Here is a 23,905-nt window from a genome sequence, read left to right as displayed (position 1 = left end):
CCCAGCCAGCCTGGCGGAGCCCGCTCTCAGAGACCTGAGGCCTGCGGCCGGGAGACGCGGACAGGGGCCCCAGGGTCCAGGGTCCTGCGCAACCTGCCCACCTGGATGGAGTAGGTCGTATTGTAGTCGCTGTAGAGGTTTTGGACGGCGACGTCGGAGCCGTTCACAGTGCACGGGCTGTAGGGCTCGCCCATGCGCTGCAGCTTGTCCTGGGGCAAGAGAGGCTGCTCGAGAGGACCCCTGACCACCCCTGGAAGGCCCCCTCTGTGCGTCCCCCCACCCATCAAACTCAGGGGGTGCTGACTGGGGCCGGGGAGCTGTAGTACCCGCCGGCGCCAGAGGGGGCGCCAGAGCGGGGCTCGGTGCAGGGTTCCCCCAGGGTCCGGGGCCTGCGAGGCTGGGCCAGGGCCGGGGGCCCGGAGCCCCTCCGCTCGGCCAGGTTGGCCCCGAGCCGGCGGGCTTCCACCCTCGGCCGCCCTCGGGCTGCGCTGCGCTCCAGCCGTACCACCAGCACGCCGATGGAGGTCTCGGTCCCCGTCATGGCGTAGATGCCCTCCTCTCGGATGAAGGGGTACGTCCTCTGCTCGTGAAGCAGCAGCCGCGCCCCGGCCGTGGACGCCAGGAAGGGGACATAGTCCTCCTGGCCTATGTCCAGCACCAGCTTCAGACCTGTGGGGAGGGTGGGGTGAGGGGAAGCCCACCAGCCCCCTGTCCCAGCCCCCTGCAGCAAGGGGTGCCCCCGGGCCGGCGGAGGAGCCGGCAAACTCCAGACCCCGGGTCGCCATCGTCCCCTCCTTGGGCGGTTCCTGGCCTCCGCCCCGTAATCTTTTCTGCTCGACGGGTAGATCTTGGAGACACAGCACCACCCACCCACCCACCCAGCCACCCCGCCCCGTGCCCTCTCACCCGGGTCTCATTCTCCCCATTCAGGGCCTGGGGCTCCCAGCTCCCTCCTGCTCTGGAGGCTGCCGGCCTCACCCTTCACCTGAACCTCCTGCTCTTGCCTCAGATCAAAGCCCGGTGTCTCTTCCTGCAGAAGTGACTGGCCCCACCGGGCCTCAGGGGCTTCCCTAGCTCTGAAACTCTCCTTCCCGGCACCTGCCTGGCTTGTGTGAGCTCTCTTCCTTCCCCATCGGGCCCTTCTTGGGGGATCAGACCAACCTTCTGTGCCCCTGAGTCCTGGGCTAGGTGGGCACTGGAGCGAGTCCCAGGGCTTGGGACAAAAAGGGCTGGCATGGCCTGAGCCCCGGCCCCATGCTCAGAGCAGTGTGGAGTGCCTTAGGGACCCGGTGCTGTTGGATGCTCCTGGGAGGCCCACGAGATGGGGACTATCATTACTCCCACTTAGAAGAGCAAACGAGGCACAGAGAGGTGAAGGGCCGGTCCCAGATGGCTCATGAAGGAGGCTGCTGGGTCCTCACCCAGACTGCTGGCTCCTTGTGATGCTCTGCCCCACGAAGCCAGGGGTCCCTGGAGGACAGTGCTTTAAGGAACGGGGGTCACTGACCCCCTCTTGGCTAATAGCCCTGATGGTCATTGAATGATGACCTGCTTCTTGGTGGCCCCGGGCGGGGGGAGGTCACAGTCTGAGCGGTGGGAGGAGGATTGGCTCCCAGCTGTGTCCAGCTCACAAGCCTGAAAGCCCCAGCCTGCCAGCCTTGCCCTGGGGGACAGGCCACCGCGTTGGCCCCTGGGAAAAGGCGCCTGGGGTCAGCCATTCTGTCCTTCCTTGCTTCCTTTAGTCCTCCGCGCCCTGTCTCTGGGGTTCTCTAAGCAGTGGGTAGGAGAGGCCAAGCGCGTGCCCTGGACTAGTGGGTGGTCTCGGGGAAGCTGTCCAAAGGCTTCTCAGAGTCAGTCCCCTGCTCACGTGCAGCACCTTCTGCTTCCCAGGCCTGGCCAAGCAGTTCACCGCAGGGTGACAGAGTGACTCACAAGGTGACCTCTCTGTGCGGTGCTACCAGAGCCTCTTCTCCCATGGGAGAAACTCAGGCTGTGAGAAGGCAGGTGTGAGCTCAGGGTCACCCGGGGAGTGAGGGGTGGAGCTGGGATTCTACCCGGCCTGGAGCTTGACCTTGAAGCTGCACCGTGTCCCCAGCCTCACCTTGCCGGGCTGCAAAACGGGACACCAGCCCCTTTCCCCAGGGGCACCAGCGTGGGGAGGGAAGGGGCTGAGAAGGCGCCTGGCCCTGCCTCCCCAGCCCCCAGGCAAACAGCAGGTGCTCCATTATGGCCTCGCCTCTCTGCGCTAGCCCGCCCCCTCCCCAGGCCAATCACAGGGGGCCCTTCCATCCCTGCAGGGCAGAGGGCTTAGAGCCTCCGGGATCTGGCCTCTGGATCCAGAACCAGGACTCACCAAATTCACTGCCGGGGTTGGCAGAGGGGAGCGCCTTCTCCGTCATGCCCCAGTTGAAGATGTAGCAGTTGCCGTAGTAGGGGTAGAAGATGGCCGTGAAGTTCCTGAGAGAAGAGCCACGGGCTGGGGGAGGCACTGGCCTGGCTCCCCAGCCTGCAGAGGGGATCCCACCGCCCTGCCGCCCGCCCTGCGTTGCTCAGAGAGGCTCAGAAAGGGAGGGATGAGCAACAGGCCATTCTGTCCACCCCGCTGCAGAAACCAGAGAGGCAACTCCCAGGATCCCTTGGGAAAGAGGGAGGAAGGGAGTCTCAGGAGTTGGGGCACAGGCTGTCTGGTTTAGCCATGAGTTATGAAAAAGCACTTTCTTAGACGTTTGCATCTGGTCTCACAGACACCTCCAAAAAGACCTGTCCACATCCTAACCCCCGGAGCCTCTGGATGACACCTTATTTGGAGAAAGGGTCTTTGCAGATATAACCAAAAATCTTGAGAGGACGTTATCTGAGGTGATTCAGGTTGGCCCTAGAGGAGAATCTCCTGATGCAAAGTTGCCCACCATAAATGCTTTAAAAATACTCATCAACGTTTTTATATTGTTCTTTTATATTTATTCAAAACAAATATAAGCTGGGGTGCAGCTTGGCACATCTGTGATCCCAGCAACTAGGGAGGCTGAGGCATGAGGATGGCAAGTTTGAGGCCAGCCTCAGCAATTTAGTGACATCCTGTCTCAAAACAAAACAAAAAAAAAAAAAGGTGAGGGGGATAAGCGCAGGAAATCATGTTAAAAATTAACCGCTGTGCAGAACTGTCTATTAAGCCTTATATTCTGCAACATTTATTGAGCAACTTCCCACGGGCCAGGCCCATGCTGAATGTCTCTGCACACACAATCTCACTTCATCCTCAAAATAACCTCATAAAGTCAAGGGCTATTTTCACCGATTTTCCCAATGATAAGGGAAGCCATTTCCTGTATCTTTCATCTCAGCCTCTGGGTCAGCAGAATGAGGTGGGTCCAGCCCAGGCCACCGAGAAATCAGATCTGGGAACTGTCCTGGGCTGGCTGTGTCATGTCTGACAGAGCTGAGCTGCTTCCTCTGCCTCTGAGCTTTGCCTTGCTCTTGGTGAAAGGGGAATGAGGAAGAAACCACATTTTTTCACTCAACAAACATTGACTGAGGTGGGTCCCAGGCAAAGGCAGTGAGGAGAACTGGGTAGGGCTGGTCTGAGAAGCACCTGCCACCCAGACCCCTGCCAAAGCCTCTGTGTGGTGTCCCCCTTGCTGCCTGCCAGCAGGCAGGACCCCTTGTGGACAACTGTCAATCAGACAAGCCACGCCCCGGCTCAGCCTTCCCTGCTGCTCTCAGAATAAGAGGCAGACTCCAGCCTTGGGTTTCTCCTTGGCTACAGATGTTTCCAACCCCAGCCCCTTGGCACCTGCTCTTCCACCTGCTCTGAGAACTCCCATGGCCCCTCCCTGATGTCAAGTGACAGAGGTGGACCATCAGTTCCTAGAACCTCAGCTCTGACAAACCATCACCCACCTCCCGGGCCTCCCTTATGCCCGCCTCTAGATCTCCCGATCGAAGGCACCCGAGTGTGACATCACCTTGCTCACTTGTCATCTGCCTCCCTCCCGCTTGGGCTGTGAGCCCAGTTTGGACGTGTGACCTTGTATCTGAAGTTGGGCAGCTCAAGGTCAAGAGCAGGTGACCTGGAACTCTGGCTCTGTCCGTTAGCAGCCGGTGGCTCGGGGACTTCAATGCTCTGTGTCTCACTTTCCCTGTCTATTACTATGTCCCCAGGGTAGGGGCAGCAGCCACCCTGCGGGACTGAGGTGTTAGACGCCTAACAACGTGTGTGTGTGTGTGTGTGTGTGTGTGTGGTGTGACACTAAAGTAGTCGTGGCTGTTACAGCTGACATTGCTGCGCCCAGGGCCTGACATAGGACACAGACCCTTAGTAAATATTTGTTGAATAAACCGTGATGTGTGATAAGGGCATTGCGGAGATAAGCACCTAAGCACCGAGGAGGGACACCCAATTCCCCGTGGGGACAGGGGACTGACAGACGCAGCCAGTGGAGGTGGCAAGGCCTAGGGGCAGGGAGGGGACAGGGCCGCCAGGCAGGGGCACTGCTTGGGCAAAGCCTGGGGGGAAGGAAAAGCTCTGGGCGGCCCCTGGACACCGGGTGGGATCCGGGCTGTGGCCACAGGGGAGGGGACGGCAGGACAAAGCAGCCAACGCCAGGCGGCTGACCCCGCCCCGGCCACGGGACACAGTGTTCCCAAGGAGCTGCCGTGGGCAGATGCAGCCTGGAGGAGAGGCCGTCCCCGGGGTGCGGCCAGGTCCCTCCTGCCCCGGCCTCGTGGTGGGTTTTCCCCTCGGTGCCAACTGTTTGCTTGTGGATCATGCTCTTGGCCCTGAGAGGCTGCTCCCAGCACCGGTCCCCTCCGGTTCCAGAGCCAGGGTTCCCTCCAAAACCCTCTCCTGGGACAGGAACCAAGCGTGCACAGGGACACCAGCAGGTCTCCAGGAGAGGCAGGGAGAGACGGTGTGCAGGGGTTGCCTGAAGTCCCAGCTCCTAGGGAGGCTGAGGCAGGAGGATTGCCGGAGCCCAGGAGCTCCAGGTTAACCTGGGAAACACAGCCAGACTCTGCCCCCGCCCCCCGAAAAAAAAAATCCCCAAACTAGGAAATGGACCATCTCAGCTGGAAGCAGTATAACAACTGGGGTACTGTGTGGTTGGAATTCAGCGATCCCTGAAGCAATAAAAAAATTTTTAAAAGGTGTATCAATGCCCAGATCCTATTTTCTAAATACCATTCTCAAATAAAAGGACCCAGGGGTCCTTGGAGAAATGGCTCAGGCACCTTGTGATGTCAGAAGGTAAGGAAGTGCCGAAAATAATTCTTTTTTTTGGGAAGATTGGGATATATCAATGGATGCAGGAGGTAACTGGAGGAGCTCTCAGCGGCCAAAGTTGAAAGAATTTAAGCAAAAATAAATAATGAGGTGTTGAACCAGAGCCTAAATATAAAGGCGTTCATTTTGATATAATTAAATGTTTGAGTAAATAAATAGAGAAGAAAAAAAAATAAATCTCTCTTTTTATACAGGAGATTGAACCCAGGGTTGCTTTACCACTGAGCTACGTCCCTAGTCCTTTTTATTTTAATTTTTTTTTTTTTAATTTTGAGACTGGGCCTCACTAAGTTGCCAAGGCTGGCCTTGAACTTGTGATCCTCCTGCCTCAGCCTCCCGAGTAGCTGGGAATCACAGGCATCCACCGTGGGGCCGGGCAAAAATAAATCTTTCTTAGAGGAAAAATTCCAGATCCTATCTATGCGTCTCTCCAGGAGAGGAGGAGCTCGATTCTCTCTGTCCCTGTGCACCTGTCCTCGTCCCCATAGTGCAGGCTGGACTTAGGGACGCCCTTCCGGAGTGCCCAGGGAGGGGAATGTGGTCCCTCTCCTGTGGAAGCTTGTGTGACCCCAGAGCGGAGGGTGCTCATCCTGGGCGACGCACAGAGAAGCAAACTGCCCCAAACAGGTTTCCCCACCCGGACGGCTGGTCAGGGTCCAGCTGTGGCTTGAATACCCCTAAGACCAGGTACTATGCCCCAGAGAGAGAGGTCGGGTCACAGTGAGGGCGGAGGGTCACGCCGTTGGAGCCCAGCGTTGGCAAAGGCAGAAGGACGTGCTCCTGGGCCACCTTCGAGGGCCCAGGGGGGAAGGCCCAGGTCCGGTCAGCTCTGGGAGGGAGAGACAGCCCAGAGACAGGTTGGGGGAAATTTCTGGGCCAGGCTGGCTGGGGGGGTGCCTTTCTCGCAGAGGGCTGACGGGGAGGGAAGAGAACGGGTCTTCCTTTCCAACGAGTAGCAGAGTGACGTGGGGTGGGCCTGGCCCTGGGCTGCCCGCTCTGCCACTGTCCAGCTGTGTGACCTCAGAGAGGTTACTTAATCTCTCTGGGCCTCAGTTTTTCATCCTCTATAAAGCAGAGGATGGGGAAATAACAGGACTCTTTCTCGGGGGCTTCTAGACATAGAGTTAAAGCAGTTTTATACTGTGAAGCGCTTACAGTGGAGCATAAGAGAGGCCCATAAATGACAATAATTTGAAGTCCCTGTCACACACAGGTTTAGCGACAGTCGTGACTTGTTGGAACCCGGCCTGCAGCCTGCTAGCCAAGTGGTAGCCTGCAAGGTGGCCTGTGGCCCCTGATTTCTTCCACCTGTGGGGGGCCCCCAGCAAGTTTCCCCGAGGCCGGCCTCCCTGCCTCCAGCCCCTGCCACGGGTGAGGCTCAGCCTGTGACGGTGAGGCTGAGCCTGGCACCTTGGCCCAGGCACCACCTAACCCCCTGCAGCCCTGACCAAAGCACCCCCAGAGCAGGGGACAGCGGGGTGGCTGGGGCGGCTCACCGGTGGCTGCAGGGCTCCGTCCCGAACAGGCAGGCCAGGATCATCCGCTGGGCCGAGTAGCCCATGGCCACCAGGTCCTGGCGCGGCACCTGCGAGAAGATGTTGGTGGCCTGCAGCACGTACCACTCGGTCACGGCCTGGGTGGCGCTGGTGAAGTTCCAGAAGGCGCACACGGTCCCGTTGAGGCTGCACTGGGGGGGCCGAGAGGGTCCCGTGGCTGTGGGGGCTGCTGACAGCGCTCCGCCTCTGCGGGTCCCCAGCCACTGCCCCAAGGGACCCCGCAGGGCGAGGGTGACCCTGTGTGCTGCCTGCTCACACCCCGCGCTCAGGGGCCCCAGCCACACAGCCCCGCGGCGGGTCACGAGGACCGCCATGCGTGGTCACGTGCACACACAGGGCCACCTGCTCCACGCCCAGGGCCACACAGTGCCACGTCACAACCTCAGGCACCTGGATCCACCCAAGTCGGACCCCATTCACACTCGTGTGACCTCACACCCACGAGCCCCTGAGCAAGTGGCCACGGACGCACACTCTCACGGTTCCCAGGAGGCTGCATGGGCCTCGGGGAGGCTCCGACTGGGGAGTCCGTCCTGGGGCTTGTCAGACGGAGCCACGGACCTCGCTGGGCCCGTCCAGCCCAGGTCACCGCAGAGGTGCAGGGTGGCCGTCCCCTGGAACTCGGCCAGCCGTGGGGCCTGCCTTCTGGAACCAGGTCAGAGCCCTGCAGACGTGGCCATCCTGGGCAGCACCCTCAGTGCCGCCCCGAGGCTCCTGCCTCCGCCTGGGGATGCGGTGGCTTCCTCAACCTTTACCCCCACAGTCCAGACTGTATGGGACCCCCTTTAGGGTTCCATTCCGCGTGAGCCCCAAGTCTATGGAGGGGTGCTACGTTATTTCTCACGATCATTGTCATTTAGTACCAGGGGCTGAACCCAGGGGCACTTAGCCTTTGAGATTCAGGTTTATTTGCGGCAGGGTCTTGCTAAGTCGCCGAGGCCGGCTTTGAACTCATGATCCTCCTGCCTCAGCCTCCCCAGCTGTGGGGATTATAGGCACGCGCCTGGCTAGGCGTGAGTATCATCCTCCTCATCCTGGAGAAGCTGAGGCCCAGAGAGGTCATGGAAGGCTTAACGGCAGCACAGCCTTTCCTCACCCCCCCAACACACGCGCGTGCGCACACACACGCACACACACACACACACGCACACACACACACACTGCTGCCCCTGAGAGCCGTGCAGCCGCCGGGGGTGGGCTGGCTTTTCAGATGAGAACCTCCGGGCAGCAGGGCCCTGGGCAGAGCCGACAGAGCTCCTGGCCCCAGGCCCCTTGCTGGCTTGTGTGGAGACGTGGGGGTGGGCCAGGGAGGCTGAGGCCCCACCCTGGTCCCCATCCAGGTGGCTTTCCCCAGCAAGAGCCAAGTCATCAAGGAGAAGAGGAGCCCGCGCTCCCAGTGCGCCGGGGACCGCTTACTAGTCTCATGGCCACTTTGCACTCCTGGGCGCTACACGTCCTTCCCGGGGCGGGGCTGCCGCCTGCTGAGCCATTGGTGTGGCGACCCCCAAGGAGGTCGAGGACCACGGGGTGGTGGGGGTCCCGCTCATCGATAAGGACCAGGGGCGTGTGGTTCCAGATGGTCAAGTTCAGGGTGCTGCTGGCGTTGGCCCGGCCCGGCTCGGGGGCCACCATCCTCTCCAGCACGGCGTCCATCAGCTCGTCCAGGTCCTTCAGCAGGTGCTTGACTTTGGAATACCTGGACGGGGAGAGGCCCCGAAGGGTGGGCGAGGGCGCTGAGCAGGGGGACCGGAATCTGGGGTCCTCCTGCACCCGGCGCGGTGCCACCAGGTCAAGAGGGATGCCCTGCCCCGTGTCCTTCTCTCCACCCACCCACCCACGTGCCTCCCCACAGCCCACTCGTCCCTTCCATCACGGAGTCTTTAATGAGCACCTACTATGGGCCAGGTACTGGTCCCAAGGGGACCGCTTCTCTTTCCCTGTGAGACTCACAGCTGGGCACCAGAGTCATCAGTTTGGGGGTCACTGATCGCTGGCCACGTGCCAGGTGCCAGGCGCTTTCTGTTTCGCCACATTCTATCATCGTCCCTGCGCAGGGACAAGGGAGCCGAGGCTCTGGGACGTGCCGGGATCGATTTCTCACCCCATGGCCAGCGAGCAGAGCCGAGATGGGAACCCGGGGTCGGTGGGCTCCCGTGGGCTCCCGTGGGCCAGGGGCTCTGCTCGGAGGGGACAGAGAGGTAGGAGGGGACAGGGCTGTGACTCGGAGGGCCCTGTTCCTCTAGCAGTGGTTTTAGGAACAGCAGGGGTGACCAAGGTGCAGAGGGGGAGGGCCGCGGGGCTGGCTCTAGGACCTCCCTCAGCTCCTGGGGCCTCCCGTGGTGGACGCGGTGCCAGAAATAGCGGGGGGCGTCCTCCCCTGCACCCTGGTCACCCGCATCCCTTCACATAGGACCGCGTCATCATCGGGGTCCCCAGGGCCCTGTCACCAGCTCTGGCTGGAGGGCTTCCTGTAGCAGGGTCATCAAGCCCTGGACAAGGTCCAGGGTCCTGGGAGAGGGCGCATGGGCCTCAGGCCCCACCGACACCGCGTCTCCCCATCATTGGACCACTGGGCCGCGTCCAGGAGGAGGAAGGTGGTGGCATCACTGTGGCCTACGTGTCCACAGCGGCTGTGGAGATTGGTGGTCACTGTGCGGGCTCTGGGTTCAAATCCTGACTTGTCCCTTAATATCTGCTTGACTCTGGGCAGCCTCTCCAAACACCTGTTCTCTGGTCGACAGAATGAGGGTATGAACACGGGTAGCTCCGAGAGACACTGGGGGGATCTGGTGAGGCTCACAAAGTCCACGCAGCAGTGCCCGGACGGAGCGTGCGTGGCTGCCATGATTATGAAGTGTTCTCCTGAGCAGCTCCAAGGACCCCCCCTGGCGGGCAAAGCCCTGTTCGGATGGGACCTCTGATAACTGGAAATGAAATCAGGAGGTGGGAATCCTCTTCTGGGACTTTCTTTGGGATGAGAACGTCCTCCCTGGCTTGGCCACGTTGGCCCTCCTTTCTGTTCCTTGAACACCTGCTCCAACCCCCCTGCCTGCCCCAGGGCCCTTGCATAGGCACCGGGTCAGCCACTTGGGGCGCTGTCTCACTTCCTCTTCACTTTTCTCTGACCAGCTGCCTGTCCTCAACCCTGATGACTTGGATTCTCCCTGCAGGTCCCCTTCAGCAGCCTTGTTGTCAAATAGGGAAGGGACAATATGTCAGAGCGGTTAAAAAGTGGAATCGGGTCAGCCCTGGGTTCCCGTCTCACAGTTGCCCGCTGTGCATCTCTGGGCAAGTTCATGCACCTCTCTGAACCTCCATCTCCTCACCTGTAGATTGCAGCTCGTACATACATAGCGCCCGCCTCTGGGGAAGTGGTGTGGGTCAGAATGAGACCAATTCCCCCAAGCACCCCCTGGGGAGTTTAAAGTGTCTCCGTCACAATCATAACCAATCCCATCTCGAAACCCGTTGGAGCCCGTCTGCCCTGGTGGCGGGAGCAGGTGGGGGCTTGATCTGGTCTCTGCGGCCTTCCCAGCGCCCAGAGCAGTGCCGGCTCCTGGCGGCTGCCCGGGAAGCCCAGATGCACTGTGCAGAGGGACACTGGAGGCGGGAAGCCCGGGAGCCAGGGAAGGGGAAGGGGACCGAGGGGGACGCTCCAGGGCCCACCTACTGGAAGGGGCTGGCGTTGCAGAGGGTGACGGCCGGGAAGTCCATGGTCTTGAAGCCCAGGGAGAGCGCCACGCTGACCTCCCAGCCCAGGTAGGTCCTGATGAAGACGCCCCACTGCCAGCACACCAGGCCGGCGAACAGCAGCGTGAGCAGCAGCCACAGGGCCTTCTTCTTGGGGCCCTCGCAGATGATGCGCTTGGGCCCGTGCGTGTTGGTGTTGTTGCAGTACCACACCAGCAGCTCCTTGTAGCTGTAGCCCGGGCCCTTCTGCAGCCGGTGCAGCCCCTTGAGCAGGTACTTCTTCACGTGCATGGTGGCCCCTGCGGAGACACGGGGCCGTGGTGGGACCCCACCCTTCCTGCCGTCCTTCCTGCCCTCCATCCCTCCAACCGTCTCACCAAAAAAAAAAAAAGCACTTATTGAGCACCTGCTGTATACCAGCCACGAAATTGGTCCTATGGAGCGCCTGCTGTATACCAGCCACTAATTACTCAACGATGAGCAAAACGGAGGTTTCTTGCCGCTGTGGGCATTCACACCCTACTGGACAGGCTACTTCTCAGCTCCTCAGGCGTTCCTTGTGCAAAACAGGGATAGTAATCGTGCCAGATTCCATTATTATTGTTATTATTAATATCCTTTTGCAGTACTGGGGATTGGATCCAGGACCTCCTCATTCATGCTAGGCAAGTGCGCTACCCCTGAGCCGCACCCCCGGCCCCATCCTATCTCATTTAGAGAATCCGCCGAGAGGGTGAAATTGGGAGTCGCAGACAAACTGCCAGCCATCCAGGGCCTGGCACGGACCAGGGACTCCACGTGCTCGCTGCCCTGCCCAGTGGCCGCCGTGGCTAGTGGCTAGGACGGTGTCAGTGAACCAACTGCATCCGACGGCCAACTTCAGATGGTGACAGGCAGCCTTGGGGCCCTGTCCCCGAGACCCCAGGGGCAGGAGAGGACGGTGGTTGGTTAAGCACCAGGTGACGGCGTCTGGCTTTGAACCTCTGCTCGGCCGCTCTCTGGCCCTTTGAGCCGATCACTTTCTGGGCAGTCAGTTCCCTGGGCTGGGAAGTGACCGTGACCCTCATCTTCCACCCGACAGGCTGCTGGGAGGCCAGAGCCACCGCGTGGACACTGCCTGGGCGGCCAGTGTCCCTGTTGTTGTTAGGCGGGGGAGGGGCTGCCCAGGTGAGGGTCCCTGGGGAAGGGGCCGGGAGCCAGGCTGCGGGCCGGGGGCAGGACTGACGCGGGCCTCCCAGGCCACACTGGGGACTGGAGATTTGTTGGGGGAGGACAGGGACTTCGGGGGTGGGGGGGTGAGGTCATCGGGGTTTGGAAAGAACATTCCAGCAGCTTCGCGGATACTGATTGGAATGGGGTGAGGCCGGCTGCCCAGCGTCAGGTGGCCGCTGTGGGTGAGGGAGGAATGCTCCTGAGACTCCCAAGAGTCTCAGAGAGGTGACAGGAAGACCGGTGTCACAGGGCCTGGTGGGGGTGGCTTCCCAGGAAACCCAATTCCTCCCTGCTCTGTCCCCAGCCTGGAAGCAGGACACTCAGACGGATTCCCAGGGACAACTGACTTCCACCTTCAATGCAGATCAAAGGCCTCCGCCTCCAGGGAGCTCTCCGGAGTGCACATGGGAATGACCCTCTCCCTCCTCAGAAAGCCACTCCATGCAGGGATACCATGACAGGCAGTGTGGCTCCTGCTGGCCCGGCGTCCTCTCCCCCTTGCTCTGATGTTGCAGGGGACGCTCCTCCCCCAGTCTTCCTGGGTGTGACTTGCCGGATGGTTCTCCACCCTAGCTCTGGGGGATGCTCCCATGATCATTGTTAATATGGACCATCACCATGGGGATTTAGTTCCATCGCTAAGTCAAAGAAAAAGTTAAGGAAGAGACCTCAATTTTTTAGCCAAGACTTCTAAGCTAGAGATATTTGGCACCACACATATGGGAAGCCTCCCTGAGAATAAAACCAACACAGGAAAGCAGAGCCACAAAAGAGAGTCCTGACAACACCATCTGGGTATCTGGATCCAGCCATGCCTGAAAGCAACTTATTCCTGGGATACGGAAACCAATACATTTTCTCTGTATTCTTATGTCGGCTGATCCAAACTGGACACCTGTCATTTGCAGTCATTAGAATGTTAACAAAAAAAGAAATTCACCTGGTTTTACCCTGTGCTTTAGTTATTTGTGCCCATGGCTCCCCGCACCCCCTAAGATCACAAGCCCACTGAGGAGAGCAGTTTTGCATCTTGGACAATGTCCAGCATGGCGCCTGGCACTCCATCAAACAGCTAAATAGATAATGTCAGGTAACCGTATCCAAACAGGGATTTTTAAACACCCACACATGTTCAGTGCTGGCCTGATTTGGGGACACGGCCACATCCCTGCCCTTTCTCTCCTTGTGGAATGAGATGGGAGTGCTGCAGGCTTCCTCTCCAACTCCATGCCTCTGTCCTCTGATGGAAATCCAGCTCCAAGTACCTCCCCTGGCCGTCATGGCTAGAAGATGAAGGTTCAGACGCTCTCCCCCTGCCTCTCTGCTCAGCAGGTCCACTTCCTGCCCTGAAATCATCATCATCATCATCATCATCATTGTCATAGCAACAGCTACAAGAGCTACACTGAAGTAGTACGTACCACCACACAGGCACCAGGCAGGAGGCTCGGCTTATTTCGTCCTTACACATTATTTTCAACAACGCTAAGTGTGCACGTGTGGAAAGAACAGGGCTTTGCCAGTCTCCTGTAGACAAAGAGCCCGCTTGGTTCCAGCGAGTAGTTGGTGGGAGAGGTAAACAAAGGACCTGTCTAAAAAACCCCAACCTTTTCTATTCTCATTTAATGATCCTGACGCTTTAAAGGTGACCTTGTGCTTCTGGCTTGTAGATCTGGACTTTTGCTTTAGGTTCAAAATAAAGTAACAAAACCAAGCCCCCCACCCCCCACAAAAAAAAAAAAAAGTGTATGTGGGGAGTGTGGGGGGGCAGATTTAAAGAACTATATGAAGTAAACCCTAGTATGACCTGTAGCCAAAGTTGCGAGCACTTGGAAGGTAAATAACAGGTCTGTTGGGCGCAGGCTGAACTTTAACTAGTGTGGTCCCTCGGGTCATTAGCCAAGTGAGAAAAATAAATCAACACACTCTACAAACAGCCTCAGATTTCGCCTCCAAGTGATAAGGTCTGTGTTTGGAGTGTATACACAGTTGGGTGGAAGGGTTTCCATCAGTTTACAGTTTAAACCGACCCAGAAAAGTGGAAATGGAGTCCCCGTGTGGACCTGGCTGATGGGCAGCCTGAGCCCCAGAGAGTCCCGGACGACTGTCTAGACCTTGGCCATGAACTGGTGAGAGCCTCAGTGCCAACAGACTCGGATACAATGTTGCACACCGCAGTGTTTGTTTTCTTAGAAGAGACAAGGGCCGCTCCCTTTGGGAAACATTGTTTTTCCTCCCCTCAATTTGATACCACAGAGCCCAGAGCTTTGGCCCAAGTATAACTGTATGTCTGAGCTTCTTATTTGGACAAAACCCAAAGCAATGCTATTCTAGGGTCAATTTTTATATTCCTCTTGTGCACGAGAGGTGGAAATGGATAACTCAAGAACAAAAAATGTTTTATTGGTTGCTACTGTTTGCACAATATTTATTTATTTATTTTAATAATTCCCACTTTTAAATAAAAGCTTCATTAATTTGCAAGGCATATGATTCACCATTTAAAGTGTGAAATTTGTATGCTCATAGAGTTGTTCAACTAGTGCCACACCATCAAGATTAAGATATTTAAAAATTTTTTTTTTAGTTGTAGATAGGCACAATACCTTGATTTTATTTATTTATTTTATTTTTATTTTAAAAATATTTATTACATTTTTTTTTTTTTAGGTGTAGATGGACACAACACAATGCCTTTATTTTTATGTGGTGCTGAAGGTCTCACCGGTGCTAGGCGAGCACTCAACCGCTGAGCCACAATCCCAGCCCTTATTTATTTATTTTTATGCGGTGCTGAGGATGGAGCCCAGTGTCTCACATGTGCTAGGCAAGCACTCCGCCACTGAGTGACAGCCCCAGTACCAACATTAAAACATTCTGATGGTCGCAGTGGCTCACGCCTGTCATCCCAGAGGCTCGGGAGGCTGAGGCAGGAGGATGGCGGGTTCAAAGGCAGCCTCAGCAAAAGTGAGGTGCTGAGAAACTCAGAGAGACCCTGTCTCTAAATAAAATACAGAATAAGGCTGGGGATGGGGCTCAGTGGTCGAGTGCCCTGAGTTCAATCCCTGGTAACCAAAAAAAAAAAAAAAAAATTCTTACCTTCCCCCAAGACACTCCACACCCACCAGCAGCCGCTCCTCCTCTCTTCACCCCACCTCCTCTCCCTGGCAAACCTGGATCTGTTTTCTGTCTCCATTTCTGACATTTCCTATAAATGGAGTCAGACACTCGGTGGTCTCTGGGGACCTGCTTCTTTCACTTGGCAGGTGGTCGGGATTCACCCCCCAGACCTAATGCTAGTACTTCATTTCTTTTACTGCCGAGTACTGCTCCGTGTTACAGATAGACCTCATTTTATTTATCCACTCATCGGACAATGGGGATTCGGGCTGCCTCTGTCTGGGGCTATTCTGATAATACCTCCCTGGACGCTCACGGGAGAGTTTTTGTGTGGACACGATTCCATTTCTCTCCGGTGATTACCTAGGGGTGGATTTACCCACGGTCCGTCCTGCAAGTCCATGCTGAACCTTTTGAAGAATTGCCAGTCTTTTCTGAAATGACAGTACTATTTTACAGCCGTGTACCAGGCTCCCAGCTCCTCCAGATCCTTGATGATGCTTGTTATTTTTATCTGGTTTTTTTCTTTGAGAAAATCATTACATTCATCTTTGTGGGTGTGAACTGGTATCTGACTATAGTTTTGATCGGGCTCTTCTTGATGGCGAATGATGTTGAACATCTTTCCATGTGATTCTGTCATTCTATCAATTGCATGGTCCATGTATCATCTCTGGAGAAGTGTCAGTTCACATCCTTGGCAGATTTTTAAATTGGATTTTGTGTCCTTTTGTTATTGGGTTCTAAGTCACATATATATATTCTGTATACAAGTCCCTTATCAGACATAGGATTGGCAAAAGTTTTCCTCCATTCTGTGTATTGTCTTATCACTTTCTGGAAGTACAAAGGATTTTGATGATTCTCAATTTGTCTATATTTGCCTTCTTTTTCTTTTGGTGGTCCTGGGGATCTATCCTAAGGTCTAGCACATGGTAGGCAAGTACTCGGCCACTGAGCTACATCCCAATCTTTTTTTTTTTTTTTTTTTTTTTTAATTTGGAGACAGAGTCTTGATAAATTGCTAGGGCCTTGATAAGTGGGAGAAAGAGGCTGGCCTCCATCTTGTGATCCTCCTCCTTCAGCCTCCTGAGCTGCTGAGATTACATCTGTGAACCACTGTGCTCAGCTATATATTATTTGTTGCTTGTGCTTTTGTGTCCTACTGAGGATCTATTGCCAAGGTCATGGAAGTTTATTCCTATGTTTATTCTAACAGTTTTATAGTTCTGGCTCTTACATTTATGTCTTTGGTTCCATTTTGAATTCATTTGCATGTTGTGGGAGGCAAGGGATCGCCATTTTTTTTTTTTTTTTTGCCTGTAGATACCCACTTTCCCCAGCAAGAGTATATTTTTGGCTCCATTTAGTTCGCACCTTTAGTTTTTTTTTTTTTTTAATGTAGATTAAAGAAACCTAAATAAACAGAGAGATATACCATGTTCATGGATCAGAAGACTCAACATGTTAAGATGTGAACCAACCTCTACAGCCAACTCAATCCCAATCAATCTCTAGGCCCAATTACAATAGAAATCGACAAGCTGATTCTAAACCTTATATGAAAAAAACAAGGGAACTAAAATAACAAAAACAAAATAAACCCACCCATGTGCAAAATTTTAAAAATTTTTTGAAAAAAATAAATAACAAAGTTAAAGGATAAATACTATCTAATATCAAGACTTACTATCATGTACAGTCGTCATGACAGTGTGGTATTGGTATAACAATACACATATTAGCTGGGTATTGTGGCTTGTGTTTGTAATCCCAGCAGCTTGGGAGACTGAGGCAGGAGGATCACAAGTTTGAGGCCAGCTTTAGCAACTCAGAGAGGACCTACACAGCTTAATGGGACCCTGTATCAAAAAAAGAGGGGAGGCTGGGGATGTGGCTTGGTGGTTAAGCACCCCTACATTCAACCCCTGGAACCAAATACACACACACACATACACACACACACACACACACACACCCCAATGGAACTAAATAGGGAGTCCAGAAATAGACCTACAAAGGCACCAAGGTAGTTCAACAGAGAGGTGATAGTCTTTCCAACAAAAGATGCTGAAATAGGTGGATGGCCACATTTAAAAAAATAATAATCTCAACTTGTACACTATGCTATGTACAAAAATTATTTGGAGTGGATCAGAGACCTAAACACAAGACCTGAAACTGTCAACCACACATAAGAAACTCTAGGATAAAATCTGTATGAACTTGGGGCAAAAGAGGGTCTTTTGGATAAGACCCTCAAATTATGCATCATCCAAGGGAAAACCTTGTAAATTGCACTTTCTTGGAATTAAAATCTTCTCTTTAAAAATCTTCTTTCAAAGATATTTAAGAAAATGAAAAAGCATGCAATGCAGCTGGTGGAAATACTTGTGATGCATGTCTAATAAAGAAATTATGAGCAGGATATATAAATAATTCTGACAAATAAACGAGAAGACAAAAGATTCTGTGTGTGTTTGTGTGTAGGGGCGACATGGAATAGCAAGGTATGGAATCAACCTAGGTTTCCATCCATGGATACAGATCCTGTGGTATCTGTACACAGTGGAGTATTAGTCAGACATAAAAAAAGAAAGAAATCATAGCCTATTCAACAAATGATGCTGGGAAAACTGGAAATTCATATGTAACAAAATGAAATTAAACCTCTGTCTCTCACCATGCACAAAAATCAACTCAAAGTGATTCAAAGACTTAGACACAAACAGAGACCCTGCACCTAATAGGAGAAATAGCAGGCCCAAATGTTCATCATCATATTGGCTTAGGACCTGACTTCTTGAACAAGACCCCTAAAGAACAAGAAGTGAAATCAAGAACCAATAAATGGGATGGATTCAAACTAAAAAGTTCTTCTCAGCAAAGGAAACAATCAATAATGTGCTGAGAGAGTCTACAGAATGGAAAAAAATCTTTGCCACATGCACCTCAGATAGAGCACTGATCTCCAGGATATATATAAAGAACTCAAAAAAAAATTAGCACTAAAAAAAAAAAAAACCCCACAATAACCCAATTAATAAATGGGCTAAGGAACTGAACAGACACTTTACAGAAGAAAAAATACAATTGACCCACAAACATTATGGAAAAATGTTCATCATCTCTAGCAATTAGAGAAATGCAAATCAAAACTACTCTAAGATTTCCTCTCCCTCCAGTCAGAATGACAGCTGTTAAGAATACAGACAACAGTAAGTGTTGGTGAGGATGTGTGTGTGTGGGGGGAGGCACACTCATACATTGCTGGTGGGACTGCAAATTGGTGCAGCCACTATGGAAAGCGGTATGGAGACTCTCAGAAAACTTGGAATGGATCCACCATTTGACCCAGCTATCCCACTCCATGGTTTATGCCCAAAGGACTTAAAATCAACATACTACAGTGACACAGCCACATCAATGTTTATAACAGCTCAATTCACAAGAGCTAAACTATGGAACCAACCTAGATGCCCCTCAACAGATGAATGGATAAAAAAAAAAAATGTGGTACATATACACAATGGAATATTACTCAGCCTTAAAGAAGAAAGAAATTCTGGCATTTGCAGATAAATGGATGGAACTAGAGAATATCATGCTAAGTGAAACAAGCCAATCCCCCAAAACCAAAAACTGGATGTTTTCTCTGACAAACAGATGCTGATCCATAGTGGGGCAGGGGTATAGAGAAGAATGAAGGGAATTTGGTTTGTGTAGAGGGGAATAGGGGGTGGGGTGGGGCTGTGGGGATGGGAAGGATGGTGGAGTGAGACGGCCATTATTACTACCCTATACACCTGTATGATTAAATTACTGGTGTGACTCAGCACCATGTTCAGCCAGAGGAATGAGAAGTTGTGCTCCATGTGTGTACAATATGTCTAAATGCATTCTACTGTGAATTTTTTTCATTAAAAAAAAAATCAGATCTGACAACTGCCCCCATGCGGTGACATTCTGCTAAATTTGAAGGGCAGCCGCCCATCCCTTGCCCCCACACAGGTAGACGGATCACGCACTCTCCAGATCTCTGCAGTTTCCCCACGCCCTACTGTTTTATACCCAGCCCACTATACTCATTTTTTTTTTTTTAATGAGCTATTTTGGCTTATGTGAACATCTCACTTGGTGAGCCCTGTAAATTGTAGGTCAGACGCTTTCATTAAAATCCCCTGTACTTATTTTTATAGCACAACCTCAATTATCTCAGGATGTCAGGCATATGAGTTCTGGGGAATCTAGGCTCTTATAGTTAATTGAAGGTTAACCTGAAAATGAATTTGACTCTGGGTTATTGAAAAAAAAAAAAAAAATCCTGTTTCTGCCTCTGCTCGGGCAGCCAGAGAGCCTGACTGGGTTCTTTGTTCTCGGGCACCTGGCCAGGTATCAGAGCCAGAGGTGGGTGTGGGTGCCAGGCGAGAGAAACTGGAGCTTTTTTGTTTTTGTTTTTGAGAGATGGAGACTCTGCCCAGGCTGGTCTCCAGCGATCCTCCTGCCTCAGTCTCCCGGGTGGCTGAGACCGTCGGTGTGCACCACCACGCTCACCCTGAAGGAGCTTTGGGGGACCCTCAGAATCACTCCAGAGGACTTGACCTACCTGGCACATAATTTCTACTCATAAACTCAAATATTATGTGCCTTTCCAGGACCCAGAGTTTGGTCTCGACATAACTCTCTCAACCAAAAGAACTAGAGGCTTCTTAGGAAAACGGCTGATGCTAGGTTTGATAAAAATGCCTAAAATGTACAAGATGATCCTGGGCTCCCTCGTCTTATTTTTGAGAAAAGGGAAATATCAAAGATGACGGAGGTCAGTTGAAAGGACTCTTTGAAAAGGTTCTCACTGGGAAAGATGTTTTATCTTTAAAAAAAAGAAAAAAACCTTTAAAAACCCTGCAATGAATTAAAACATAGTAAATGTATAACAATTCTATAATTTTACAATGATTGATAGCCAAAAAATGGCACAAAGAAGTGAAACATTCATGCTATTAATAAATCAATGTCACTCATCAATGTGCCCCGTGACACAGTTTACTAGCAGCTCGTGTGTTCAGTAGATTCCTTTAATTATTGCAAGGATTTGGAAATTATAGCCCCAAACTCATTTGAAGGCCCGTTTTTGATGCTCTTGAGGTAAGAATGGTTTTTACATTTTTTAAAAGGTAAGGAATACGAGACATCCCAGCGGCTCAGGAGGCTGAGGCAGGAGGATCGTGAGTTCAAAGGCAGCCTCAGCAACTCAGCGAGACCCTGTCTCTAAATAAAATATAAAAAGGGCTGGGGACGTGGCTCGGTGGTTAAGCGCCCCTGGGTTCAATCCCTGCTGCCAAAAATATGAGACAAAAGGGGTGTGTGGCTCAAAAATCCCCAAGTGTTAACTATGTGGCCCTTTACAGAAAAACAAAACCAAAAAAAAACTTGCCCAGGCCTGATTCACTGTGTTCTGTTTTTTCCCATTAAATAATAATAAAAAAATTTCAAATGGGGTTTTCATATGAGTATTTGTAAGTTTGATTTTATTTCCCCCTAAGATGCCCGTTACTTAGAAGTTTTCCCAAACCTCAATCATTTGTATCTCACGTTCATGATTCTTGTTAACTCCCTGGAAAACTGTGTCATTATTTACTTAATATATAACATCACAGCAACTCACTTTTTGTGTGTGTGAGAACTTAGTAATATCTGTGAAATAACAAGTGTGGTGTGTTGAGGCACTTTTCCTAATACCTACTGAAATACCTCCTCCTCCTCCTCCTCCTCCTCCTCCTCCTCCTCCTCCTCCTCCTCCTTCTCCTTTTTTGGTTCAAGGATTGAACCCAGGAGTGTTTATTCATTACCCCCATCCCCAGCCCTTTTCATTGTTTTTATTTTGAGACTAGTTCTCACTAAGTTGCCGAGGCTGGCCTTGAACCTGTGATCCTCCTGCCTCAGCCTCCCGGGGTGCTGGCATTACCGTTGTGCCCCACGGCTCCCGGCTGAAATGCCTTCTCAACTATTTAGAAGGTGTCCCTCTGAGCCCCTTTGAAAATCACCTTCCTTGCCCACCCTCAAGGGAGTTCTCCGTGAATTGTTCCCACTGGCTGAAGCCAGGACAGAGCCAAGGACACACCATCTCTCTCAAGGCACGTCCCTGTGTCCCTTTGGGGGGTCCTTATAAGGGTGTCAGGGCTGGAATCACGATGCCCATTTCACAGAGAACGTAAGGAGCGAGCAGAGGGACTTGCCCGCAGTCCCTGCGCGTCGGAGGCAGCTCTGGAAATAGAAACCAGGGTGCATGGCTCCCTGCCAACCCCCACCCACGCCACCTCTGACCTCAGCACCTGTGCCCGTGGGTGTGGGGAAGTCTGACCTGTGGCAATGGGCAGCTGTCTCCTCCGTGGGCACGCCTGCCTCGTCCACCAAGGCTCCAGTCCCTGACAGCTCGAGGGGCCTCCTGGGAAGCCAAACTCAGCAGGACTGTCCACCAGCAGAGGAGGAGACAGAGGGTCCTAGTGGAGCTGATCACTGGTGGAGAACGTTGCCAACGCACTTAGCTAAGTGAGAGAAAGGGCAGGGCAGGGCATACAGTTGTATTTTTTTTTTTAAAGGAAATCAGAAGTATGGAGATATCATGCGTGTGCATGTATATAGTCAGTCACCGATTACTCAAGAAAATTGGCACTAGAGAGTTGACTAAGAAGAGGAGCTAGTGGGCTGGGTGGAGGCGGGGGCGGGGGCAGGCCAACAGTTTTCTTTCTTTTTCTTTTTTTTTTTTTTTTTTAAATGAGCCTCTCCTTTTGCGTCTCTGGAATGTTGGACCATCTTGACATCTAATCTTTTCATTGATTCACTCAGCAACTATTTAGTAAGCACCTACTTTGTGCTCTGCACAATTCCAGCGGCTGGGCTTCTCTTAGTGAACAAAGTGATAAAACCCTGCCCACAGGAGACCAAATAAGTATTTAAAGAAGCAATTAAAATGTAAAGTTGATGCTGATCAGATATAAGAGAAACCCGTGGGCAGTCATCAGATTTGCAAAGACGACAAGGTTGCGTCACGGCGAGGGTTGGCCAAGCTCTGAGGAACAGAAGAGCTCTAGGTGCCAACGCAGGTCGAGATGGGGCAGCCGGACGCTCCCCGTCACGTTCAGAACGTGACCGCCGTGACCCAGTGGTCCCACCTTTTGTGCGTGCGTGGCTGAGGATATGGGGTAGGACGCGGTGGCCTCCTCAGATGGGACAAGGTCAGGACTGTCCCTGAGAGGTGCCGGGGGTGGAAGCAGCCACCTGCCAAAGGTCCTCCTTGATGCAAAGCAAGAAAGGGCAGCCGGCTGCTGGGCCCGTGGTGGCCCTCTGACCCGGGGTCAAGACCGGACCAGGGCAAAGTCCCACGGTGCCCCGTCTGCAGGTAGCTGAGCGTTGTCACTCCCGGCCTCTGGGTGGCCGGAGCGCCCCTGTGTCTTCACTGCAGCTGGGGGTGCTGACCCGCTCGCCGTCCACCCCACGGCGTGGAAGAGGCACTTCAAATACTCTCACCGTGGCCCCGAGATGCTAAGGCTCTAGGACGATGGTGTGCGACGTCCCCTCCGAGTTCTCTGTGGAGGGCCCCACACGGGCCACCCCTCACCAGTGGCCACGCTCATGTGCCCCGCGGGGACGCCCTTTGGGGCCCCTGCCCCACCTTCTGGGGTGATGTCTGGGTGCTGCTGCTTTGCCCCCTGTGGGGACATGTTGGTGGCTGTCCCACTGTTTTGCTGCATGATGGGGCTGGGGTGGGGACGGCCCTTCTGTTTCCTGAAGGAAAGGACTCCACCCGGGACACCTGTAGATTGGCATCTGCGTGGCTTGCAGCTTGAATGTCCCCTAAATGCCCGAGTATCAGAGGCGCGGTGCCCAGATCTTAGCGGCCAGCTCGTTGGGAGGAAGGGGAACCTTCAGGGGGTGCGGCCTAGTGAGGTCACTGGGGGTGTGCACTTGAGGGGAAATGGGGTCCCCGCCTTCTCCTTTCCCCTCTCTTTGCTCCTAGGCTGCCATGAGGTGGAGTGACCTCCCCCAGCATGTGCTGCCACCATACTGTGCTGCCCCAGGCCCAAGCCACCACGGCCTGAATCTCTACTGCTGCTAACCAAAGCCAACCTTTTTAAACATTAAGCGGCCTCAGGCATTTTGTCACAGAGGCAGAAAGCTGACCATCAGGGTCTCCCTCGGTCTTCATTTTCTCCTCTGTGTAACAGGGCTACCCATGTCTGTGCCTCTGGGCTGTTGGCAGGATCCAGCCAGATGAAGCGTGGGTGGCACGGGGCTCCGTGTCTGTCACAGAGCAGGTGTTAGTAAACGGTGGCTGCGCTTGCTTTTTGTTATTGTTATTATTAACACTTTATGCAAGGGGCAGAATTATTCAAAATGACCCTGGGTGTTCCCTCGGGATTGTTGAAGAACAGCCGGACACCTCTGTGAGCCAGGCAGTGGACCCTCACCACATGCAGGACATACCAGCGACTCCATCTTGGACTTCCCAGACTCTGGGATGGTGAGCAACAAATATCTCCTGTTTCTAAGCCACTGAGTTATGGGATTGTCTAAGAGCTGCCCCTAGACACTAGGAAGTGGCCCGAGTTTCCTAGAAGGTCAATTGCAGTAAGCAGAGGGGCAGGAGCCCCACCCTGTGTCCTCCAGTCCCTGTACGCTCTTTAAAACCCCGGGACATCCTGCAGATGACTCAGTCCCAGCCCTTTCCCTTTGTCCCCAAGGGGCCACCGGACCTGAACTTTGTAATCTGGGTGTTGGGGAAAGAAATCCCGTTAGGCCAAAGCTGCAGGCTCTGAACAAGATCTGGGCGGCTGAGAAGGAAGACAGGGACCCTGACAAGCCAGCATGGGCCAGGCAGGGTGGCCAGGCCCACGGGGCACGGAGCCCTAACTTGCTCAGAGGCACCCTGCAGGTAGCAGGGGGCCGTCCCCAGCATCTGCTTCTGCCCGGGGTAGGGTCACCAATGTTTGGCTGGGCTGGGTCATATTTTTTTCTTTTTTCTTTTTTTGGTACCTGGGAATGAACC

General features: G+C 53.4%; 1 protein-coding gene across 2 annotated transcripts in view; it reads right to left on the bottom strand.

Annotated features, from left to right (window-relative positions):
• Positions 1 to 23,905, bottom strand: part of Scnn1b (sodium channel epithelial 1 subunit beta) — a 43,078-nt gene that overhangs the window by 5,736 nt on the left and 13,437 nt on the right. The window contains exons 1-7 of one of the 2 annotated variants that reach the window (XM_076840306.2): positions 10,934 to 10,947; positions 10,508 to 10,826; positions 8,254 to 8,533; positions 6,778 to 6,968; positions 2,354 to 2,457; positions 506 to 669; positions 102 to 209 (exon numbers count right to left, since the gene is read on the bottom strand). In XM_076840306.2, coding sequence (XP_076696421.2) covers positions 102 to 209; positions 506 to 669; positions 2,354 to 2,457; positions 6,778 to 6,968; positions 8,254 to 8,533; positions 10,508 to 10,818 — 1,158 coding nt within the window. In that variant the 5' untranslated portion in view covers positions 10,819 to 10,826; positions 10,934 to 10,947. Of the gene's footprint in view, positions 1 to 101; positions 210 to 505; positions 670 to 2,353; positions 2,458 to 6,777; positions 6,969 to 8,253; positions 8,534 to 10,507; positions 10,827 to 10,933; positions 10,948 to 23,905 lie in introns of those variants that run through there. The other variant, XM_076840305.2, reaches the window with a different exon arrangement.

Source organism: Callospermophilus lateralis, chromosome 19 (assembly GCF_048772815.1).
Source record: "Callospermophilus lateralis isolate mCalLat2 chromosome 19, mCalLat2.hap1, whole genome shotgun sequence".
In the NCBI taxonomy this organism is placed as follows: Eukaryota; Metazoa; Chordata; class Mammalia; order Rodentia; family Sciuridae; genus Callospermophilus; species Callospermophilus lateralis.
Note: the sequence above shows the minus strand (reverse complement) of the source record. Positions and strands in the feature narration are given on the sequence as shown.